Source organism: Panthera leo, chromosome D2 (genome assembly GCF_018350215.1).
Source record: "Panthera leo isolate Ple1 chromosome D2, P.leo_Ple1_pat1.1, whole genome shotgun sequence".
NCBI lineage: Eukaryota > Metazoa > Chordata > Mammalia > Carnivora > Felidae > Panthera > Panthera leo.
In genome coordinates this window covers 7,219,289-7,237,926 of record NC_056689.1, presented here as the reverse complement: position 1 = coordinate 7,237,926, position 18,638 = coordinate 7,219,289, and the positions used below count along the sequence as shown (strand labels likewise).

The 18,638-nt window shown below is 42.0% G+C and overlaps 1 protein-coding gene across 3 annotated transcripts in view; it reads left to right on the top strand.

Moving 5' to 3' along the window:
- The window catches only part of ATAD1 (ATPase family AAA domain containing 1), a 73,523-nt gene that overhangs the window by 13,869 nt on the left and 41,016 nt on the right, over positions 1-18,638 (top strand). Inside the window, exons 1-2 of one of the 3 annotated variants that reach the window (XM_042909409.1) lie at positions 6,905-7,003; positions 10,600-10,771. In XM_042909409.1, the coding sequence (XP_042765343.1) occupies positions 10,610-10,771 (162 nt within the window). In that variant the 5' untranslated portion in view covers positions 6,905-7,003; positions 10,600-10,609. Of the gene's footprint in view, positions 1-6,904; positions 7,004-8,677; positions 9,765-10,599; positions 10,772-18,638 lie in introns of those variants that run through there. The other 2 variants (XM_042909407.1, XM_042909408.1) reach the window with 2 other exon arrangements.

Below are 18,638 nucleotides of genomic sequence, written 5' to 3'. Positions count from 1 at the left end.
ACTCAAGTTACAGGCTTTTCTTTCTTCCTTTTTTTACTTACACCTTTGTTTTGTTTTTCCAGTTCCAGAAACATTGACACTAAAGAGACGAGAAAGCGATTTTAATGTTAGCTTGCCAGTCCTCTATTGCTGGGCCTTTTTAAGGTGAAAGAAGAAGGTCTAGTATGTATCTCAGTCTTAAACATCTAAAATCAGCAAGGTGTGACCTTGGCTTTGCCTTTGAAAGCCATGTACTCAAGCTCTAAACAGGACATCGCGTTTCTTTTGCTCAGCAAAACTCCTTCAATTTTAGGAGCGTTGGCCTGAGTTGCACATAGTAAATGGTTTTTTTTTTAACTGTGTTGTGCTCAAATGAATTAAATTCTATACGAAGAATAGCAGCTCTGATGTTATGACAGTCCCCAAGTGTAATAAGAAAGTGGAGTTTGCAAAGGAAAGATCAGACACGCAAAGCATCGACGTCCAAAATCTCTGGCTGTAGTTTGCAAAGGAAAGATCAGACATGCAAAGTATCGACGTCTAAAATCTCCAGTCTGGTTCAGCATCTCACTTTCACCCACTGAACTAAGTTCTTTTTCTTGTGTAAAACCCACTCAGCAATCTAAGGCAGAAAGTTTTCCCTAAACAAATAAGAAATGGGGGTGAAATATGGGATAAACCTTGAGCTTAAAAAAAAAAATCAATAGCTCCGTGAGGACTTGCATTTTTATAAGACGTTTTAGTCTTTAGAACTCCATGAAAGCAAGAAGTATAAGCTCAATAAATGGCTGTTATTAGATGGGAACAACAGACAGTATCAATAATGGTCTTTGGTGAACTGAGAAATATCCAGGTAGCTATTTTCATGGATTGATCAGTATTTTAAATGTAATTGTCTGGAAAAAAAAAAAAAAAAAAATGTAATTGTCTGGTGGTCATAAGGATGGAATCTTACGGGTTTTATAGAACTATCATAAATGGTTTCTTGACTACTAATCAGTAAGACTCAGCCAGATGAGTGTATTAAGATCGAGAATGAGAGAATCAAGAGGTCAGGGAGACAGGGGCACGGCCTTTTCACTAGTCAGAGGAAATATTCCCAGACAAGATGCCATGGTTAAAACTTGGGAGGTGAAGTCCTCGTGCAAACAAACAATAAGCAGATAGGAAGGAATCTTTGTCCTCACAGACTTCGGGAAATGAGAGAACATCATTTCATAGTACAATAAAAAACATCACCTGGGATGTTACAATAGCATGTTTATTGAGCACTTGCTAAGCGTCAGGCATAGAGCTCAGCACTTCCCTGAAACCGTCTCATTTAATTTTCAGTGCCACTCCGTGGCACGTGTACTGCTACTGTCCCCGTATGAAAGATGGGGAAGTTGAGGCTTTATAACTTTATAGCCTGCCCCAAATCACAGAGCTAGTAAACAGCAGCTTGTTCATACAAACCCAGGTCTGTTGCGCCTCAGTGTCTATGTTCCTAAATCCCATGAGTACCAAGACTCACCCTGATGGGACTGGTCTCCGATGGACACGTTAGGAACGGACCTACCAAAGACAGAGTGATGATATACATACGGTCAATAAAATGGTTTGATTCCACATCTCCTATCTTTGGACTGTATATCCTTCCTGCCCTTTTTTTCTCCCCCTCTCGGTCAGATTAAATCTGCAGTAATAGAGCCTCCAAAGCCCCATGAGATATGTCAGATTGCAGGGGGAAAAAGTCAATTAATTAAAACCCTAGTTGAGAGTGGAGAGATGGGTGAAATAGGTGAAGGGGATTCAGCTCCTGGTTATAAAATACACAGGACACGGGGCTGAAAAGGGAATATAGTCAATAATATGGTAATAACCTTGCATGGTGACAGATGGTGACCGCACTTACCACGGAGAGCGCTGAGTAAGGTAGAGAGTTGTTGAATCACTGTGTTGTACATCTGAAACTAACGTAACATTGTATGTCAACTATACCTCAATAAATACATTTTAAGAAAGCATTTAAGCCCTGCCTATGTCCGAGGCATCCTCTTTTCTCAAGCAGCTGGCATGTGATAAGAGAATACCAATAACTTAAACCCCAATTAGAATCTGTGAGGTGAACACTGTGCCAGTGCTACGTAGAGTGAAATCATGGGGGCTAACAGGATGGGCACAGATTTTAGTGTCTTTGTGCTTAGAAAATAAGAGATCTCAAATTCTTCTTTTCCATTTCAGTTTCACATGTGTTTCAAGGTTACAACATATTCTAATAGAGAAATGGGGGCAGGGAAGGGTTTACACAATCTTAATATTTTTCTTGAATGTTAAGCACCAGCACACATTCTTTTCCAAATACTTTCAAGGGCATTTTCTTAGAATCAGGTAAATGAGAGCAAGCAAGTGACCTACTTACGGCAAAAAAATGCTCCAGGTTATAAAGGATGGGGAGCCAAGTGCATCCTGGAAACCACAGCATCTGGTCTTGTTTTATGCTTCATCTATCAATCTGCTGTTACAGAAATTGAGAATTAATGTTTCAACTACTGTTTCTTCAGTTTTGGCTGATGAATTCATATCTTTGTTCCTCTCACCCAATCCTTCGCATCTCCTCTCCCATGTAAAACACCATATGGAAGACCACTTATGAAGGTCCCAAACGAATCCTAGGGAAGAGGACTCATTCGCCTGTGCTTTAAATCCTCTGCTAATGAATCTATAGTAAGGTTAGACTTCTTCCCAAGCAATTCTGTTTTGATGGATCGTGACTTTCCACAGACAGTATCACTTGAACAGTGTTATTTTCAGTACTGTATGAAGCTGAGTGATAAAATATTGCAGATTTAAAATAAATACTCAAGTTCTAGATGATGTTTATTGCTCACCTAAACTGTAAAAAGGTCCACTTGGCAGTAGTGTTTAAGAAAAAGGATCGTGTAGCGATGTAAGGTTGTGGCTTAGTGCCATCCTGATAACATTAGAAAATCACATACACGCATATTTTAAATTATGTGTAAAAAATTTTTTAAAGTTTGTTTATTTTGAGGGGGGGGGGGAGAAGGGGAGGGGCAGAAGGAATCCCAAGCAAGCTCCACACAGCCAGCATGGAGCCTGACGTGGGACTCAATCCCATGAACCATGAGATCATGACCTGAGCCGAAATCAAGAGTTGGATACTTGAGCCACCCAGGCGCTCCTAAATTATGTGTGAAATTGAAAACACAGAAGCATGAAAAGTAGATTTACGACATGTTCTTTAAACTTTGCTATTGCATCTTTTAGCTCTCTGTGCTTTTTATAGAATGGGGCTACCAATTCATCTTTCCATTCCTTCCAAACTGCTGAAATTTTAATTTTTCGTTCCTTTTGCCTCAACTCCATCTTATTCTTTCTATTGGAGCTTCAAGCACTTAATCTTGGTCTTTCACAGTGTTTTTATGGCTTCAGGCACAGCTTCATATTCTTGCTTTACTTTCCTTCTCCAACCATTCTATTTAACTTGTCAAAATAATAATGATTATTCTATACTGATGAAATGTTTTTAAAAGAACCAAGGCTACCAAGTGACTATTATACTGGCATAATTACTGCTATATAACTTTATCTATTTGTTGAAGTTCTGCTCTTTTCTATTTTTTTAAAGTTTATTTTTTTATCTTGAGAGAAAGAGAGAGAAAAAATGCAAGTGGGGGAGGGGCAGAAAGGGAATCCCAAGCAGGCTCCATGCCATCAGTGCAGAGCCTGACACAGGGTTTGAACCCATGAACTGCGAGATCATGATCTCAGCCCAAATCAAGAGTCAGATGTTTAATGGACTGAGCCACCCAGGAGCCCCAAAGTTCTGCTCTTTCTAAATCACTGTCAAGGGAATCATTTCTAACGAACAACAAACATGGTCAGGTTTACTGTGCTTACTTATCCACAAATTTCAGATTTGTTTCTCCTTCCAAAGAGATTTTATTTTGAATCTGATCATGAGGGTTCCTTGTCTTGATATCTTGATATATCCCAGCTGACTTAATGGTTCAGCTGACCAGATAGGCTTTGGGGACTGGGGCAATAGAGATTTTTGCAAAAATACATCTAAAATCATCACTCACTAGAGCAGAGTTTCTCAAAGTGTGATCCAAAACTACCCATGTGCAAACCATCTCAGATGCTTATTCAACATTCAAACCCCTGGGCTAAAACTTAGAGCAGTTACATGGGAGCTTCTAAGGCTAGGACCTGGGAATCTGCATTTTGCCATGTTGTCCAACTGTACAGGCCCACAATGAAATCTGAGAACCCCAATCTAAGGAATCCCTTCCCCCTCAGGATGCAGTACAAAGATTTACCTTGGCTGCAGAGCAAATTAATCACACTCCCATCCTAACAAAAGTAAGGGATAATTCAATTCCATGTGGTTCGAAGAATGGCCATAAACTGTTTTAGGAGGCATTGATTAAAAGGAAAGAAAATAAGACAAAAACCCAAAACCTAACTTTCAATAATAAATGCAATAATTATTTTTGATAGCTTGATTCCAACGATCACAGGGGGAAGGCCCAGAAAGTCCACAAAAAAATCTGTTGTTATAATTTCCTGATTAATATTATACATAATGAATTATTTATTGAGCCCCTACTGTGGGCCAAATATGGTGTTTTATGCTGCCAGGGATTATATAAAGCTATCCTGGGATGAAAAGCATATGTTCACTCAGCTCTATTCTGGAAGAACCTCACTGATTTAGTGATTGCTGGAAATGAACATGCATGGTATGTGGGAAGGCAGTAATTTGACGTCTTAGGACCCAGACATAAGAGGCTTCTTAAAAATTTGCTAAATGTAAATTACGTCCAAGAGGTATGTGTGTAGATACTTGGTGTCCAGCCAAAGGACTGGAAAAGGAATGAGCAGCAGCATTGAGTTGGGGGCATGTCGACTCTTTAGCACCCGTCTTGGCTGCTTTATCCAACACCTTCCTGTACAATCATACATCCTCCAGGTGAATTGAGACCAGAGACAATCACATTGGGAGCTCCCTTCATTCTAGAATTCATTTAAGGTGTCCCCAAGAGGGGACCAACGCTTCATGGTTTGCCTGAGACTTCCTCTGTTTCGGCAATCAAAGTCCTAAGTTCCAAAAACCCTCTTGGTGCCAGACAGGCTGAGTAGACTGGTCACCCTGATCCTTAGCATAAGGCAGGTGAGGTCTTTACTCGGTGCATTTTCATTCCATGAAGGATGGAAATCCATGACCATCTTGAACTTCGCAGCTCCTTTTCTTTACTGGAGAGCGTGACTACTCTAGTGGGACACCTAAAGTTCTTTCCTTCAGTATTCTCTGCCTTTTAGCTCTGGCAATGCATGTTCCAGGAGCATCCAAGCTCAGATTGACTCAGACAGAGGATAATCCTAGGGAACCAGTAGAGAGCCTCTGCCAAGACTGCTGAGCAACCATGGTTTTGGGGTTTGGGTTTGTGGGTTTTTGTGTTGTTTGTTTTTTGTTTCTTTGTAAACATCGTCCAGGTCTCATCATCATCCTGTTCTTCCCAAAGTTCTATCTCCTCTCTAATGAGTCTAGCCCTCCCAAACCTATCTTCATATCATTGAGTATTAAATTCCATCCTAATTGCCATTGAACCCAAGCACAGTTTTAAAATATTTACATATCCCTGCCACCTCATCCTCACCCTTTAAAGCCTTATGATCTTGTCATTTCATAGTCTTCTTTCAGCTAAACGTTAAAACATAACTGGGATGAAACTACTATCTGAAAGAGAAAGTGTAAAGCGTAGGGTGTGAATTAGACAGACTTGGTTCCAGCGAAATTTGCCAATTAGGTACACGAACTTGGGAAAGTTTCTTTCCCCAAGCCTCAAAATCTGCTCATCTATAAAAACGGAGAAAGCAATGGCTACTTCAGAGGACTGGGTTTTTTGAGGAATTTAGATTATGGATTTGAAGCACACTGAAGCCTACAGCCTGATACTTAGTAGGCTTTCAATATACTGCAGCGACTTTCCTCACCCCAGCATCACACGCTTGTAACAAGGGTGGCATACATCAACTTTTACTATCAGGCTGCAGAATTTCAGATATCAGAGACGATGGCCAACGCAGAAAGAGGAGGGTAGAGAGCAACCGTCTCACTGCTTCGTAGTCTCACCTCCTCTATCTGAAGGAAGTATCTGGAAACAGTGGCTAATGTCATCTTGCCCCCTGGTAGCCTGTGTGTTTTCAGGAGGCGCGGGCCTTGCTCCCTGGGGACCTCTGGTGTCACGTCTCTCATTCTGGAAAGGGGAAGGTGTAGAAGAAAAAGGGAAGTCACCGAAATGCAAAACCTGGTACCAGATAACCTATTCTGCTCCGAATACCGGTCCTGCCTGGGTGGGCTGCAAAGTTGTTTTGCAGGATTTTCAGGCGCCACCCCCAGGTGTTTGTCAGCGCGCGGAGACGGGGGAGGAGGGTGAGCTCACCCTAGAAACTGAAAGGCAGATGGTGAGGGGCGGGGGGTGGCCATGCGCGTCAGCGCTTTGGCTAAAGGACAGACGGAACAGCGGCCTCACGTGGGGTGAGGGGCTAGGGGCGGGAGTTAGGATCGAGGAGGAGTCAGGGAAGAACTCTGCGGAGACACCGGGCATTTCCTGGCACTATGAGGAAGGCTCCCCGATGTGTCAGTGTCGCACCCGGAGCCCGCGAGCTGGGCAGGGTCCTTCTGCGATCAGCGCCTTCCCCTATCGTACCTCTGAGACTCCGCAGCTAAACCCGGAGCCTGAGCGAGGGCTGCAAGCGGACACACCCGCTTCGCGGGAAGCCTCAGTCCCGCGGAGGGCAAGAGAGAGCTTGCGGGACGAGCCCTCTCCCGTCCGCGGCCCCCCGCCATTCCTGAGAGCCGGAAACGCGCTCCCTTCTCGCCGTCGGCCCGGGGTGGCGCATGCTCCGTACGAGGGGGCGGGTCACGGTTCCCGCCGGAAGCATTCTCTCCCAGGCGGCGTTTCCTTCCTGTGTGAGGCTGGCTGAGGGCTTCTGCTGCCTCAGTGTCCGCCCTGGGGTGAGTAGCGGGGTCCTCGTGGGACGGGCGCGGGCTCCCGCGGAGCCCCCTTGGGGACCGGCTGGCCTCCGGGAAGCCGAGCAGGGGAGGTCATCGCGCCCTCCTCCCACGCCCCACCTCGGTGCCGCCCCTCCGGCGTCCCGCAGCCCTTGGTATCCCGCGGATTAACCTCCAAGGGCGTCCCGGGCCTCGCCTTGGCTTCCGGCCCGGCCTAGGCCCTTAGGTCTCCCGTTAGCGCTACCCCTCTGACTGATGCCACTTGCGAGGGGACCTGTGTAGGCAGCTGGGGCGCTGCGGGGGCTTGGGGGCGTCCCGGGCGACCTCGGCACCGGGGGGTCCTGGGCGGAGGCGGCCGGAGGGAGCCGGGTCTGACTGTCGGCCCGGCGCTGCCACCACCTAGTGCAGAGGCGGAGGCGGTTCTTCGGGCCAGGGCTCGCTTTCGCAGAGGATGGTGCTGTCCGTAATAACGCGTCCTTTATGTGAAGGTTGGCAGGCATTGTCACAGGCTGTGTTCCTGGGGCCTTGTTGCCTGCGAAACTGGGACTCCGGGGTTGAGAAAAACTTTCTGCAACCCCGCGGTGCAATAGGACCGAAACACTCTACCCTCGGCCCCTCAGCTGTCAGTCGATTGCTTAGTGACGAGGTGGTCCGATTTCCAAAAGTTTGCTGCCCCGAAACGGAGAACTCTCTTAAGTGAAACTCCCTGGGATCACGTTTGCCTAACAGATAACTGCGAATTGGCAGCGTTTGGGTTTCTTTCTTAGTTGCACGTAATACTGTCTGTTTATGTACATATTTGTGTGTGCATTTGGTTCGTCGCTAACGTCTATACACGATTGAAACCCATGCCCTACTGTTGTACGCAAATGGAGCTTTGGTTGTGTTTTCTGCTGTCGTGGCACGGCTCCTGCAACGGCCTTAACATTGCAGGTGTATCAATGTCGTATGAATGATAGATGAGTGTACAATAAAGTATATACAGTTTCAACCTACAAGTAGAAGTTTCTGTTTCATTTCAGGATTTCAAAGTCATTGTAAAAGACGGACTACTGTTTTAGGGGTGGCCATAGGTCTAGAGTACTCTACGACAGGCACTAACTTAAATACAGGAATATGTGTAGCTACCAGGTTTTATGTCATGATACTCCCTGTAGGATTCGAAAGTGGCATTGTCTCGATGTTTGGGATGTACTGAAAATCGCCCTAGTTGTTCGTGCAGTTCGGCGAACATCCAGCAGATGGCGGTTTCATCACCGGCAACCCAAACTTTTCAATAAATGGAAACCTTTTATTCAGCTGTCACTAGTTTTCATAGATTAGGCTAATAAGACCTTGATTTTTGCCTACTGGCTTATTTTCCTGTATGAATAATATCCCCACACAATGATTCCACAGGTTCCAACTGCATTTTCAAATGGACCCTGTTGGAATGAAGGTTAGCTCGGTCAGTTTTCCTTTTATCAGAAGCGGAGTGCTGTTAACTCCTCTTTAGGAGTGCGTGCTGACGGATGAAAGCACACTTCAGTTTGTTACATGAGGAGAGATTTTAATTAGGTGGCTCCTCCCTAGCTCCGTTTATAAAAATATAATTAATAACTGGACTGTGTGTTCCTTGAGCAAAGTCATTGTCTCTTAGCCATTATTGTATGCCAGTATATAGTAGGCATTATATATATATTCATGTTCAGGAGGCGCTTTATGGTTTGACTCAAATCACTTAATGTCCCTAGGTCAAAGTTTCTTCATCTGAAATGAAGGCTTTCAATTATTTTGTTAAGTCAGTTGAAGTTAATGATGTGCTGCTGTGAAGTAAATGGCCCCTAATGATGGAGACACGTGGAACCCTTGACTTTCTGTTTTGGAAATCGTTCAAAAGTCTGGTAGCGGTTTTGTTGGAATGATAGAGTGGGAAGTTTTTCTGCAGAGTTTATCTTTTGAACAGATAATTACTGAGTAGCCTCTCTCTTATGTGGAGAAGATTATCAATCCCTTTTTATAAGGAGTTGAATTCTGGTTGGGTAGGCTAGGCATTATATAAGCTCAATAATGGGGCCACATGAATAATACAGGATATCAATGTGATCTGAAGGCTTTGAGGTGTGGGTAGAATTTGACTGATCCTGGATAAAGGGGGAGAACTGGCCCATCTGGGGCACCAGGCAAATACTGCAGAGGGAAAATACACGTGGCGTTTTCTGGTATCAGTGCCTCCAGCTACAGAGGGGGTGAGAAGTTCCTCTTTGGGGCTAGGTTAGGATGCCTTGAATGCTTGGAAATCCTGTTAGTAAAGGAAAAGCTTTGGGGAATTGTCGGAGCTATCCCAGGGGAGGGCAGCGAAGGTCTTTAACTGGGTAGTAGGCGTGAGAAGGCAAACCTGATGTTAGAGGAGAAAAGACCATGGATGGTAATCTTTGCGGTTCCTGATTTTCACCTGTTGCTGAGCTGCCTGTGCGAAGTCTCACTTACTCCTTTTCACCTGAGTGCAGAATATATTCTCTCCCTCTGCCTCCCCCTCTCTTATTCGTATAGCATAGCACTCAACACAGTCCTGCGCTATGAGAGACTAATGGCATTGTTCGAAGCCGAGATCCTATTTTGCAAAATGTGATAGTCAAATCATCCCCTAACAGCCTTAGTTTTCTGGGTAGTTACTGCCTTTGATAGGCACGTGCATGCCTTCTGCAAGCCTGTACGGGACTGATCTAGCTGCTCAGAGATGCATGTCAAAGCAGGCATGTTGCCTCCTTTTTTCCTCTCTTGGGTGAGTACTATAATCTTGTGGCTCAAAAATGTTTGAATGTATTGCTTCATATTTAGCTGGGTTGTTGGAAACGATAGGATGCCTCAAAAAATTTAACGTCACTTATTAATAGAGAAAATGTCATGTTTAAATTTAAGCAGGCCTTGAAAACCTTTAGAAGTAAGTCTGACTCTTAAATATGGAGAACAAACTGAGGGTTGCTGGATGGGTCGTGCGTGGGAGGGGGAATGGGCTAAATGGGTAAGGAGCTCTAAGGAGTCTACTCCTGAAATCATTGTTCACTATATGCTAACTAACTTGGATGTAAATTAAAAAAATTAAATTAAAAAAAAGTAAGTCTGAGGGAGAAGCAAGTCTGTTCACGGTTTTAATTTCACTCAGAAATTACCTGCTGTCCATTGCACTTAGAAGAAATTCTTTTCACACTAGTAATGGGCTGCCTTCTTCAGTTGGGTTAGTGTTATAGTCAGTGTATCTCTGCATTTTCTGAAGTGGTTATTTAAAAGCTGTTTAAAAGAGTAAATAAATACTTTAAGATATTGAATGCATTTTTCATCTAGAGTTATTGTCTGCTTAAATTCTGTGAGCTTTTAGGAAAATTCATTAAAAAGTATAATAAATCTTCAGTGTTTTAATATGTGCCTTCATTTTCCAAAGAGAGCTTAAAATGTGTTTGTTGAACATTTGAAAATTCATTTTCCCTCAAAATAAACCCTTTAAGGTAGATATTGTTGAATTTGACTAAGTTTTTCCTGCTGAGGGTGAACTACATCTCAGTCTCCCAGTTTTAATCAATGTAGTTATTACCTAGTGACATTTCTGTTTGTGTTTTAAGGTTAATCAAGATGGTACATGCTGAAGCCTTTTCTCGTCCCTTGAGTCGGAATGAAGTTGTTGGTTTAATTTTCCGTTTGACAATATTTGGTGCAGTGACATACTTCACAATCAAATGGATGGTAGATGCAATCGATCCCACCAGAAAGCAGAAAGTGGAAGCTCAGAAACAGGTACGAGTGAGATGTCTGAGGGTCACTTTCCTTGCAGCTAGCTGCGATTTGGCCGTAAAACAAGGGGTATAGTAGAATTGTACACTGAGAGGTTCGCCGTGTGAAAATGTGTTTGCACATCATATTTAATTTCATTGTTTCTTTAAAAAGTGCTCGCTTCTCAACTTTCCAACTCTGTTAGTAACTTACCAGAATAAAAAAATGAAGAATAAAGACATTCCAGCGTTTTGTTGTGAACATGTTCATTAGAAGGTTTTTGTCAGCTAATGAATGAGGGAGTCTAGGTAAAATTTGTCAACAGACTGAAGAAAAACAATTTATCTTTAGTAATGGTATACAATTTGTTTTGCATGACATTTGAAGTGTGGATAATACTGATAAGCTGCGATCTCACACTTGCAAACTACTCTGATTTCTAATTTAAAAATTGTTAAATGTTATTAGTATAAGTAGTAGTTTTTAATTTTTTTCTGTTATTGCCTCTTGTGGTCATTTCCTTATTAGGATGATATATTTGCTTTGGTGTCTATTCTCAGTCAAAAAAGTAAAACCCTCAAGGAGCCTCTCAAATTTTTCTTGCTGTTTGAGGGCAAGATGTTCCTCCTGTTCGTCAATTTTTAGATTCCTTCTGTGAGTTGTGACTGGTGAACTCAGTAAACATTTACTGAGCTCCTAGCAGATTCTTGGTGCCAAGGGTAAAAGATGAATAAATCTTGTTCTTTTAAAATGCTCGGGGCTAGTGTGGCAACCCGGGATGTGGATAGATGACTGCCTCACGGCGCTGCGCATAGTTTGTAAATCGGCAAGAATCAGTGTCACGAACACTGCTTAGTGTTTGTAACTGAAAAGCAGTTCGAACAGGTATGAGTTTGTTCCCTAAATTTGATTACAAAATAGTTGACTCGAGGTCTAAATTATGTCATGATATCAGTCATTTTGTCACTCTCTGAGATGTCTGACCATCGCCAGGTATGTGTGTGTGTGTGCACGCGCGCCCGTGTGTCTGTGTAACTAAGTATATCCTCGTGTCAGCTGAAGTGCAGCTTTTCCCGCCGCCTACACTATGAAAGCCCACTTCAGTCTGAGGTCACAGTGTTAACAGGTCGTATCATTTTCAGAATTTTTAAAATCAGAGATGTGACTATCTTTTAAAGTTTATTTTATTTTGAGAGGGGGAGGGAGAGGGGCAGAGAGAGAGGAGAGAGAGAAGAAACCCAAGCAGGCTCAGTGTTTTCAGTACAGAGCCTGCCACAGGGCCTGATCCCATGAACCTCAAGATCATGACCTGAACTGAAACCAGAGTCGGATGCTCAACCACCACCACCCCCTCGCTTAAAAAAAAAGAAAAAAAAAAAAAAAAAGAATGCTGGAAGGACTTCGTGATTATATGGGAAAAGAAAAAGGACATTTTACAAATGAATCCAAGATTTGTCTAGAGTCCTCGGAGACTCAGAGTGTGTTTCATAGAGGTTTAGAAACTAGTAGCTAGGGCACATTTGTGGGAAGATGATACTTGATTTGGGCATATTGAGTTTGTATTGGTGGTAGGAATCCTGGGGAAAATGTTCATCCAGCAGTTACAGTTGTAGGTGTACATCTTGGAGGAAAGATCAGTCCTCAGAGCATCCATGAGATGCTCGTAAGTAGTCGGACTCCTTAGAGAAGTGAGTCTCACTGGATGCAGTGGGCCCCAGGGTGATTGTTGTAAAAACGTATCATTTGTGGGGTTTCCCCAAACCACTCCTCCTTCTTCCTCCTACCACCATCAGGATTTATATGTTCAAACTTTGTTGAGAGTTTTTCATGTAATTGTCACTGTGATAGATGCGGATGACTATTGGGAGCAATGAGATCTCTAAAGGAGATGCTATCAAACACCATGAATAGTAGGCCAAAGAGTCAGCCTTCATCTAGGGAATGGGGAGATGAAGTGAAGCCAGTGGAGAATGAATAGGTCAGTTAGGGTAACTAGATACCCGGCCTCACCTTTCTGCTGAAAACAACTAAACGATCTAGATAAAATATTTTCTAAAATCATCTTAAAGGTATTCATGAGCTAGCAAGAAAGTAAGAAATTCAGCTAAAAAACTGAAGGCAAAGATCGAAAAAGATACGATGAGCTTTGATGGCCAGCTTTCACGTTGGAGGAGAATTTGCTGAACCCACTGAATGTGAACTTCTCTTTTTATGGCCTAGAGGAGCTCAGGACACAAAGCACAGGCCTATTCCAAGGTAGGGTATCCAAGAGACAACAGTCCCATAAATCTTTGACTCCAAAAGACTATACCCTCTGGTAATTCACCTAAAGATAAAGATGTGAGATGGTTTAAAAAGAGAAATTTAAGACATATACTGGTTGAAGTGCCACGTAGAAATTGTAGGTACAGAAAGTTGTTGAGAATAAAGTGATGGAAAATGCATATACCATACAAATACAAAGAGAAAGCTGGGTGAACAAAAATAAACTTTAAGGCAAAAATATTAGAGAAAACAAGGTTCATTATGGAATGATTAAACGTTCTGTTCAACAAGAAATAGAACATTTCTGTATTCGTGTGCATCTATTAATGCAGCCTCAAAATATATAAAGCAAAAAACTGATCGAACTATAAGGAGAAATAACATATCCATCATCATGGTGAGAGGTTTTTAACATTGCTTTCAGTAATTGGTAGATGAAAAGTTCTTTTGCTTTATTTTGTTTTAATTCCAAACAGTCAACACACAGTGTTACATTAGCTTCAGGTGCAAAATACAGTGGTTGGTCAATTCTATACATTTCTCAGTGCTCATCATGATCAGTATACTCTTAATTCCCCTTCACCTGTCTTACCTATTCCCTGCCCCCACCTCCTTTCTGGTAACTGTCAGTTTCTCCTCTATAGTTAAGAGTCTATTTTTTAGTTTGCCTCCTTTTTCTCTGTTCGTTTGTTTTGTTTCTTAAATTCCACATATGGTGTTTGTCTTTCTCTGATTGACTTATTCACTTAACATTATACCCTATACATCCATCCATGTTGTCACAAATGGCAAGATTTCATTTGTTTTGACAGCTGAGTAATCTATTGTGTATCTAGACCACATCTTCTTTATCCATTCATCTATTGATGGACACTTGGGCTGCTTCCATAATTTGGCCCTTGTAAACAATGCTGCAGTACACATAGGGGTGCATGTATCTTTTTGCATTAGTGTTTTTATTCTGTGGGTAAATACCCAGTAGTGGAATTACTGGATCGTATGGTAATTCTAGTCTTAATTTTTTGGGGGTACCTCCATACCGTCTTCCACAGTGGCTACACCAGTTTGCACTCCCACCAACAGTGTGAGTGTTCCGTTTGCTCTGCATTCTTGCCAACACTTGTTGTTTCTTGTGTTTTTTATTTTAGCCGTTGACAGATGTGAGGTGATATTGTGGTTTTGATTTGCATTTCCCTGATGGTGAGTGACATTGAGCATCTTTTCATGTGTCTGTTGGCCATCTGGATGTCTTTGGAGAAATGTCTGTGATGATTATTTGGGTTTTTTGATGTTGAATTGTGTAATATCTTTTTTTTTTTTTAATGTTAATTTTTGAGAGAGAGAGCGAGAGAGTGAGCAAATGGGAGAGGGGCAGAGAGAGAGGGAGACAAAGAATTCAAAGCAGGCTCCAGGCTCCTAACCATAAGCACAGAGCCTAATGCGGGGCTCAAACTCACGAACCGCAAGATCATGACCTGAGCTGAGGTCAGATGCTTGACTGACTGAGCCACCCAGACGCCCCAAATTATATAAGTTCTTTATATAATTTGGATACTAACCCTTTATCGGATCTGTCATTTGCAAATACCTCTCTCATTCAGTAGATTGTCTTTTAGTTTTGTTGATTGCTTCCCTTTATGATGTGTAGAAGCTTTTCTATTTTGATGTGGTCAGATGAAACATTTTTTAAAAATCTGTAAGGATATAGCAGATTTAAGTAAGTAGCAGCTTATCTAGTGGCCATGTATAGCATATTGTGCATCAAACGCAGCGTACATATCCAAGACACTCATGTAGGATTTACAAAATTGGACGGTTGCCACATTGTACAGCAGACATCGGGCTTCGTGGTACTGGTAGCGTGCTTGTTACATCCCCCGGCTCCAGTGCAGAACAGGAAGGTCAGTAAATACCCAGGACGCTTGGACTTTTTTTTTTTTTTTTTTTTGAAAGAGAGAGAGAGACAGAGCATGAAGGGGGGCGTGGAGGGGCAGAGAGAGAGGGAGACAGAGTCTGAAATGGGCTCCAAGCTCCGAGCTGTCAGCACAGAGCCCGACGTGGAGCTCGAACTCACAAACTGCAAGATCATGACCTGAGCAGAAGTCGGACGCTTAACCGACTGAGCCACCCAGGCGCCCCCCAATATGCTTGGAAAGTAAGAAACATCTCTGAAGATCTCCTCAGTGAAAGAAAATATAATACAAATTAGAAAATATTTATAATTGAATTAAACGTCATGTATTAAATGGTACTCAGAGATTTATAGTCTTAAGTGTTTGTTACAAAAGAAGGGAGAAGATTAATTAAATCTCCAACTTAAGCTCAAGAAAAGATTTTCAACATAAACCCACAAATAATGAAAAAATGGGAATAGTCAAGGTAAGACAAATTAATAAGAAATGAATATACAATAGAAGAGTGAATAAAAATGCAGAAAATGAATAGAGTAAAGAAAGTCAGTGAAGCCAATATGTTAGTTATTTGAAAATACAAAAATATTTGACAGTTTTGTAAAACCAATCATGAAAAAAGAATGAAGCCACCAATAAATATTAGTAGGAATGATGAAGGAAACATAATGACGATGCTGCAGACGTTAAAAATAAGGAAAGTAAATAATCGCCAATAAGTGTAAAAACCTAGACAGACTCTTAGAAAAATATTTATTTCCGTGACTGACTTAAGAATTAGAAGACGACGGGCATGTGGGCGGCTCAGTTGTTTTAGCCTCTGACTCTTGATTCCGGCTCGGGTCAGGATCCCATGGTTTGTGGGATAGGGCCCAGTGTCAGGGTCTGTGCGGGACACAGAGCCTGCTTCAGATTCTCTGTCCCTCCCTTTGCACGTGCACTCTCACTCTCTCTTTCTCAAAATAGATAAATAAACTTTTTTTAAACATTAGGTGACGAGGGCCACCTGGGTGGCTCAGTTAAGCGTCAGGCCTCTTGATTCCAGCTCAGGTCCTGATCTCATGGTGGTGGCATCGAGCCCCGCATTGGGCTCCACACCGGCTGTGGATCCTGCTTAGGATCCTCTCTCATCCCCTTGCCCTTCCCCCCACCCCCCCACACTTGCATGAGCTCTCTCTCAAAGGAAGGTAGGATTAGAAAACGTGGATACTTAGTCTCATACCTATGAAGTAATATTGGACACATTTTGATAAAGATTACTCCAGGCCCATCAAGTTTTACTGGTAAATTCTAGAAACATATAAAGAATAAATTTATAATAACAACCTGATGCAAACTCTGAGGGCAGCATAATAACAATTCTAAAACTTGTCACGGGCTTGATCTCGATTGTAAATGAATAGAAAAACCTTAAAATATTAGCAAGTTGAATTTAGCAGTGTATAAAAGAAAAAAAGGTAACGTTATGACCAGTAGGATTTATTCCAGGAATTTAAGGCTGGCTTCATTTGAGGAATAAATATATTTATTCTATAATAACAGATTAAAGGATAAAACTGTGATTATCTCAAATGCAGAAAAAGCCTTTGTTAAAATTAAATATTCATTCTTTTTAGAAAAGCTCTTAGTAAAAAGCTCTTAGTATCTTAGGAATAGAAGATAATGTCTTTAGCCTGATGCAGTGAATTTACTATAGAAAACATACTTCATGGTAAATAGTTGAAAGCATTTCCTTTATGATTAGGAGCAAGTCAAGGGAGCCTGTTGTCATCACTTCTGTGTAACATTTTACTGTTAATGATGCATAAATCAAGAAAAAACAAGAGATAGAAGGATTGGAAGAGAAAAAATTAAACAGTCATTAAACACAGATAATACAATAATCTACAGAGAAAGTAAACAACATCTGTAGCAAAGCTGTCAGGATTAATAAGAATTTAAGGGCCGCTGGATATAAAATTAGTATACAAAAATCAACTATTTCTGTGTACCCACCGCAGTTTGAAAATGCAGCTTTATAAAGATACTGTTTACAGTAGTATCAAAAATACACAATAACTGGGCGCCTGGGTGGCTCAGTCAATGAAGTGTCTGACTTCAGCTCAAGTCATAATCTCACAGTTTGGGGGTTTGAGCCCTGCACTGGGCTCTCTTCTGCCAGCACAGATCCTGTCTCCTTTTCTCTGCCCCTCCCCCACCCATCCTCCCTCCCTCCCTCTCTCTCCCTCTCTCTGTCTCTGTCTCTCAAAAATAAACATTAAAAAAATACATAATAACTGACAAGCACAAGTTGTACAGCACATTATTTTTTAACGTTTATCTTTGAGAGAAAGAGATGGAGTGCGAGCCAGGGAGAGGGCAGAGAGAGGAGACACAGAACCTGAAGATCCAAAACACGTTCCAGGTGCTGAGCCATCAGCACAGAGCCTGACATGGGGATTGAACTCACAAACTGCAAGACCATGACCTGAGCCGAAGTCAGACGTTCAACCGACTGAGCCACCCAGGCTCCTGTACAACACATTTTTAATGAAAATTACAAAATGATTGAAAGCTACACTTCAATGCAATGCCAGTGAAAAAATACTGACAGGCTTTTTTTGTTGTATTTTTTTTCTAAAATTTTTATGGAGGAATAAAAGTTGAGATATAGGCAAAACACTCTTGAAAACAAGATGTATATTGTGGGAGGGAGAATTTGCCCTAATTTATATCAAAACTTTTCACAAAGCTACAGTTATTAAGACAGTATGTTATTGGTACAGGGGTGGATTGGCAAATTCAGCAGAGTGGAGTCGAGAAACAGACCTAGGCATGCTGTGGGAAATTGATGTATGAAAGGACTGGCTCTGCTTTGTACGTAGATTATTGGAGAAAGGATGAACCAATAACTGATACTTGGACAGTTGGTTCTATATGAGAGGGAGTAAAATTCGATTTTTACTTGGTACCATTTACAATAATCTCTTCCGTAGATTAACGACTTGAATTTATTCGTGTAACAAATATTTATAGAGCACATGCTCTATGGTTCTTTTGCCTCACCTGTAAATTCTAAAGACTTTTTTTTTTTAACATCTACCCAATTATTAATAACACCCAAAAAATGGCCAGAGGAGTAGTAATAAAACCAGGATAATGTAAGGTGCTGGTACTAGTCTTTCCCATCCCAACACACCTGAAATAGACAAAACAGCGCACACTGTAGAAGTCGTTCATTGTGGCAGTCAATTGGAACTGGAAGGCCTACATTCTGAAATCACAGAACTAATTGGGGGAAGTCAGTGGGTGTTGAATGTAACTTTAAATAAGCCCCTCCTCACATTTGTCTCCCACTGTCTGAAAAATCCTTTGGTCAAGTCCTCAAAACCAAAGGAAGAGAAGGTTGCAAAAGAGAATTGGTTGTGAATGTTGTGTCATAGAGTGATCCAGGAGGAAAGGAGAATATGGAGAATGTGATCAGAAAAAGTGGTCCATAAATGTAGAGTGCTTTCCATTCACTGGGGACAGCAAGCAGAATTTAAAGTAAAAGAATGTGGTCGTTCCAGAGTTTGCTGGCGGACAGGTAAAGAAGGAAAGGGAAAAGACTAACGCAGAAGGAGGAGGTGGAGAGTTGCTGCCAAAGAGGATGGAGGTGGGTCCCAGAGGGGTCGGGATCAGTGGTCACGAGAACCTTTTAAGGTCGAGTTCATTTGCTCTCAGTGAAGTGGGGCGAT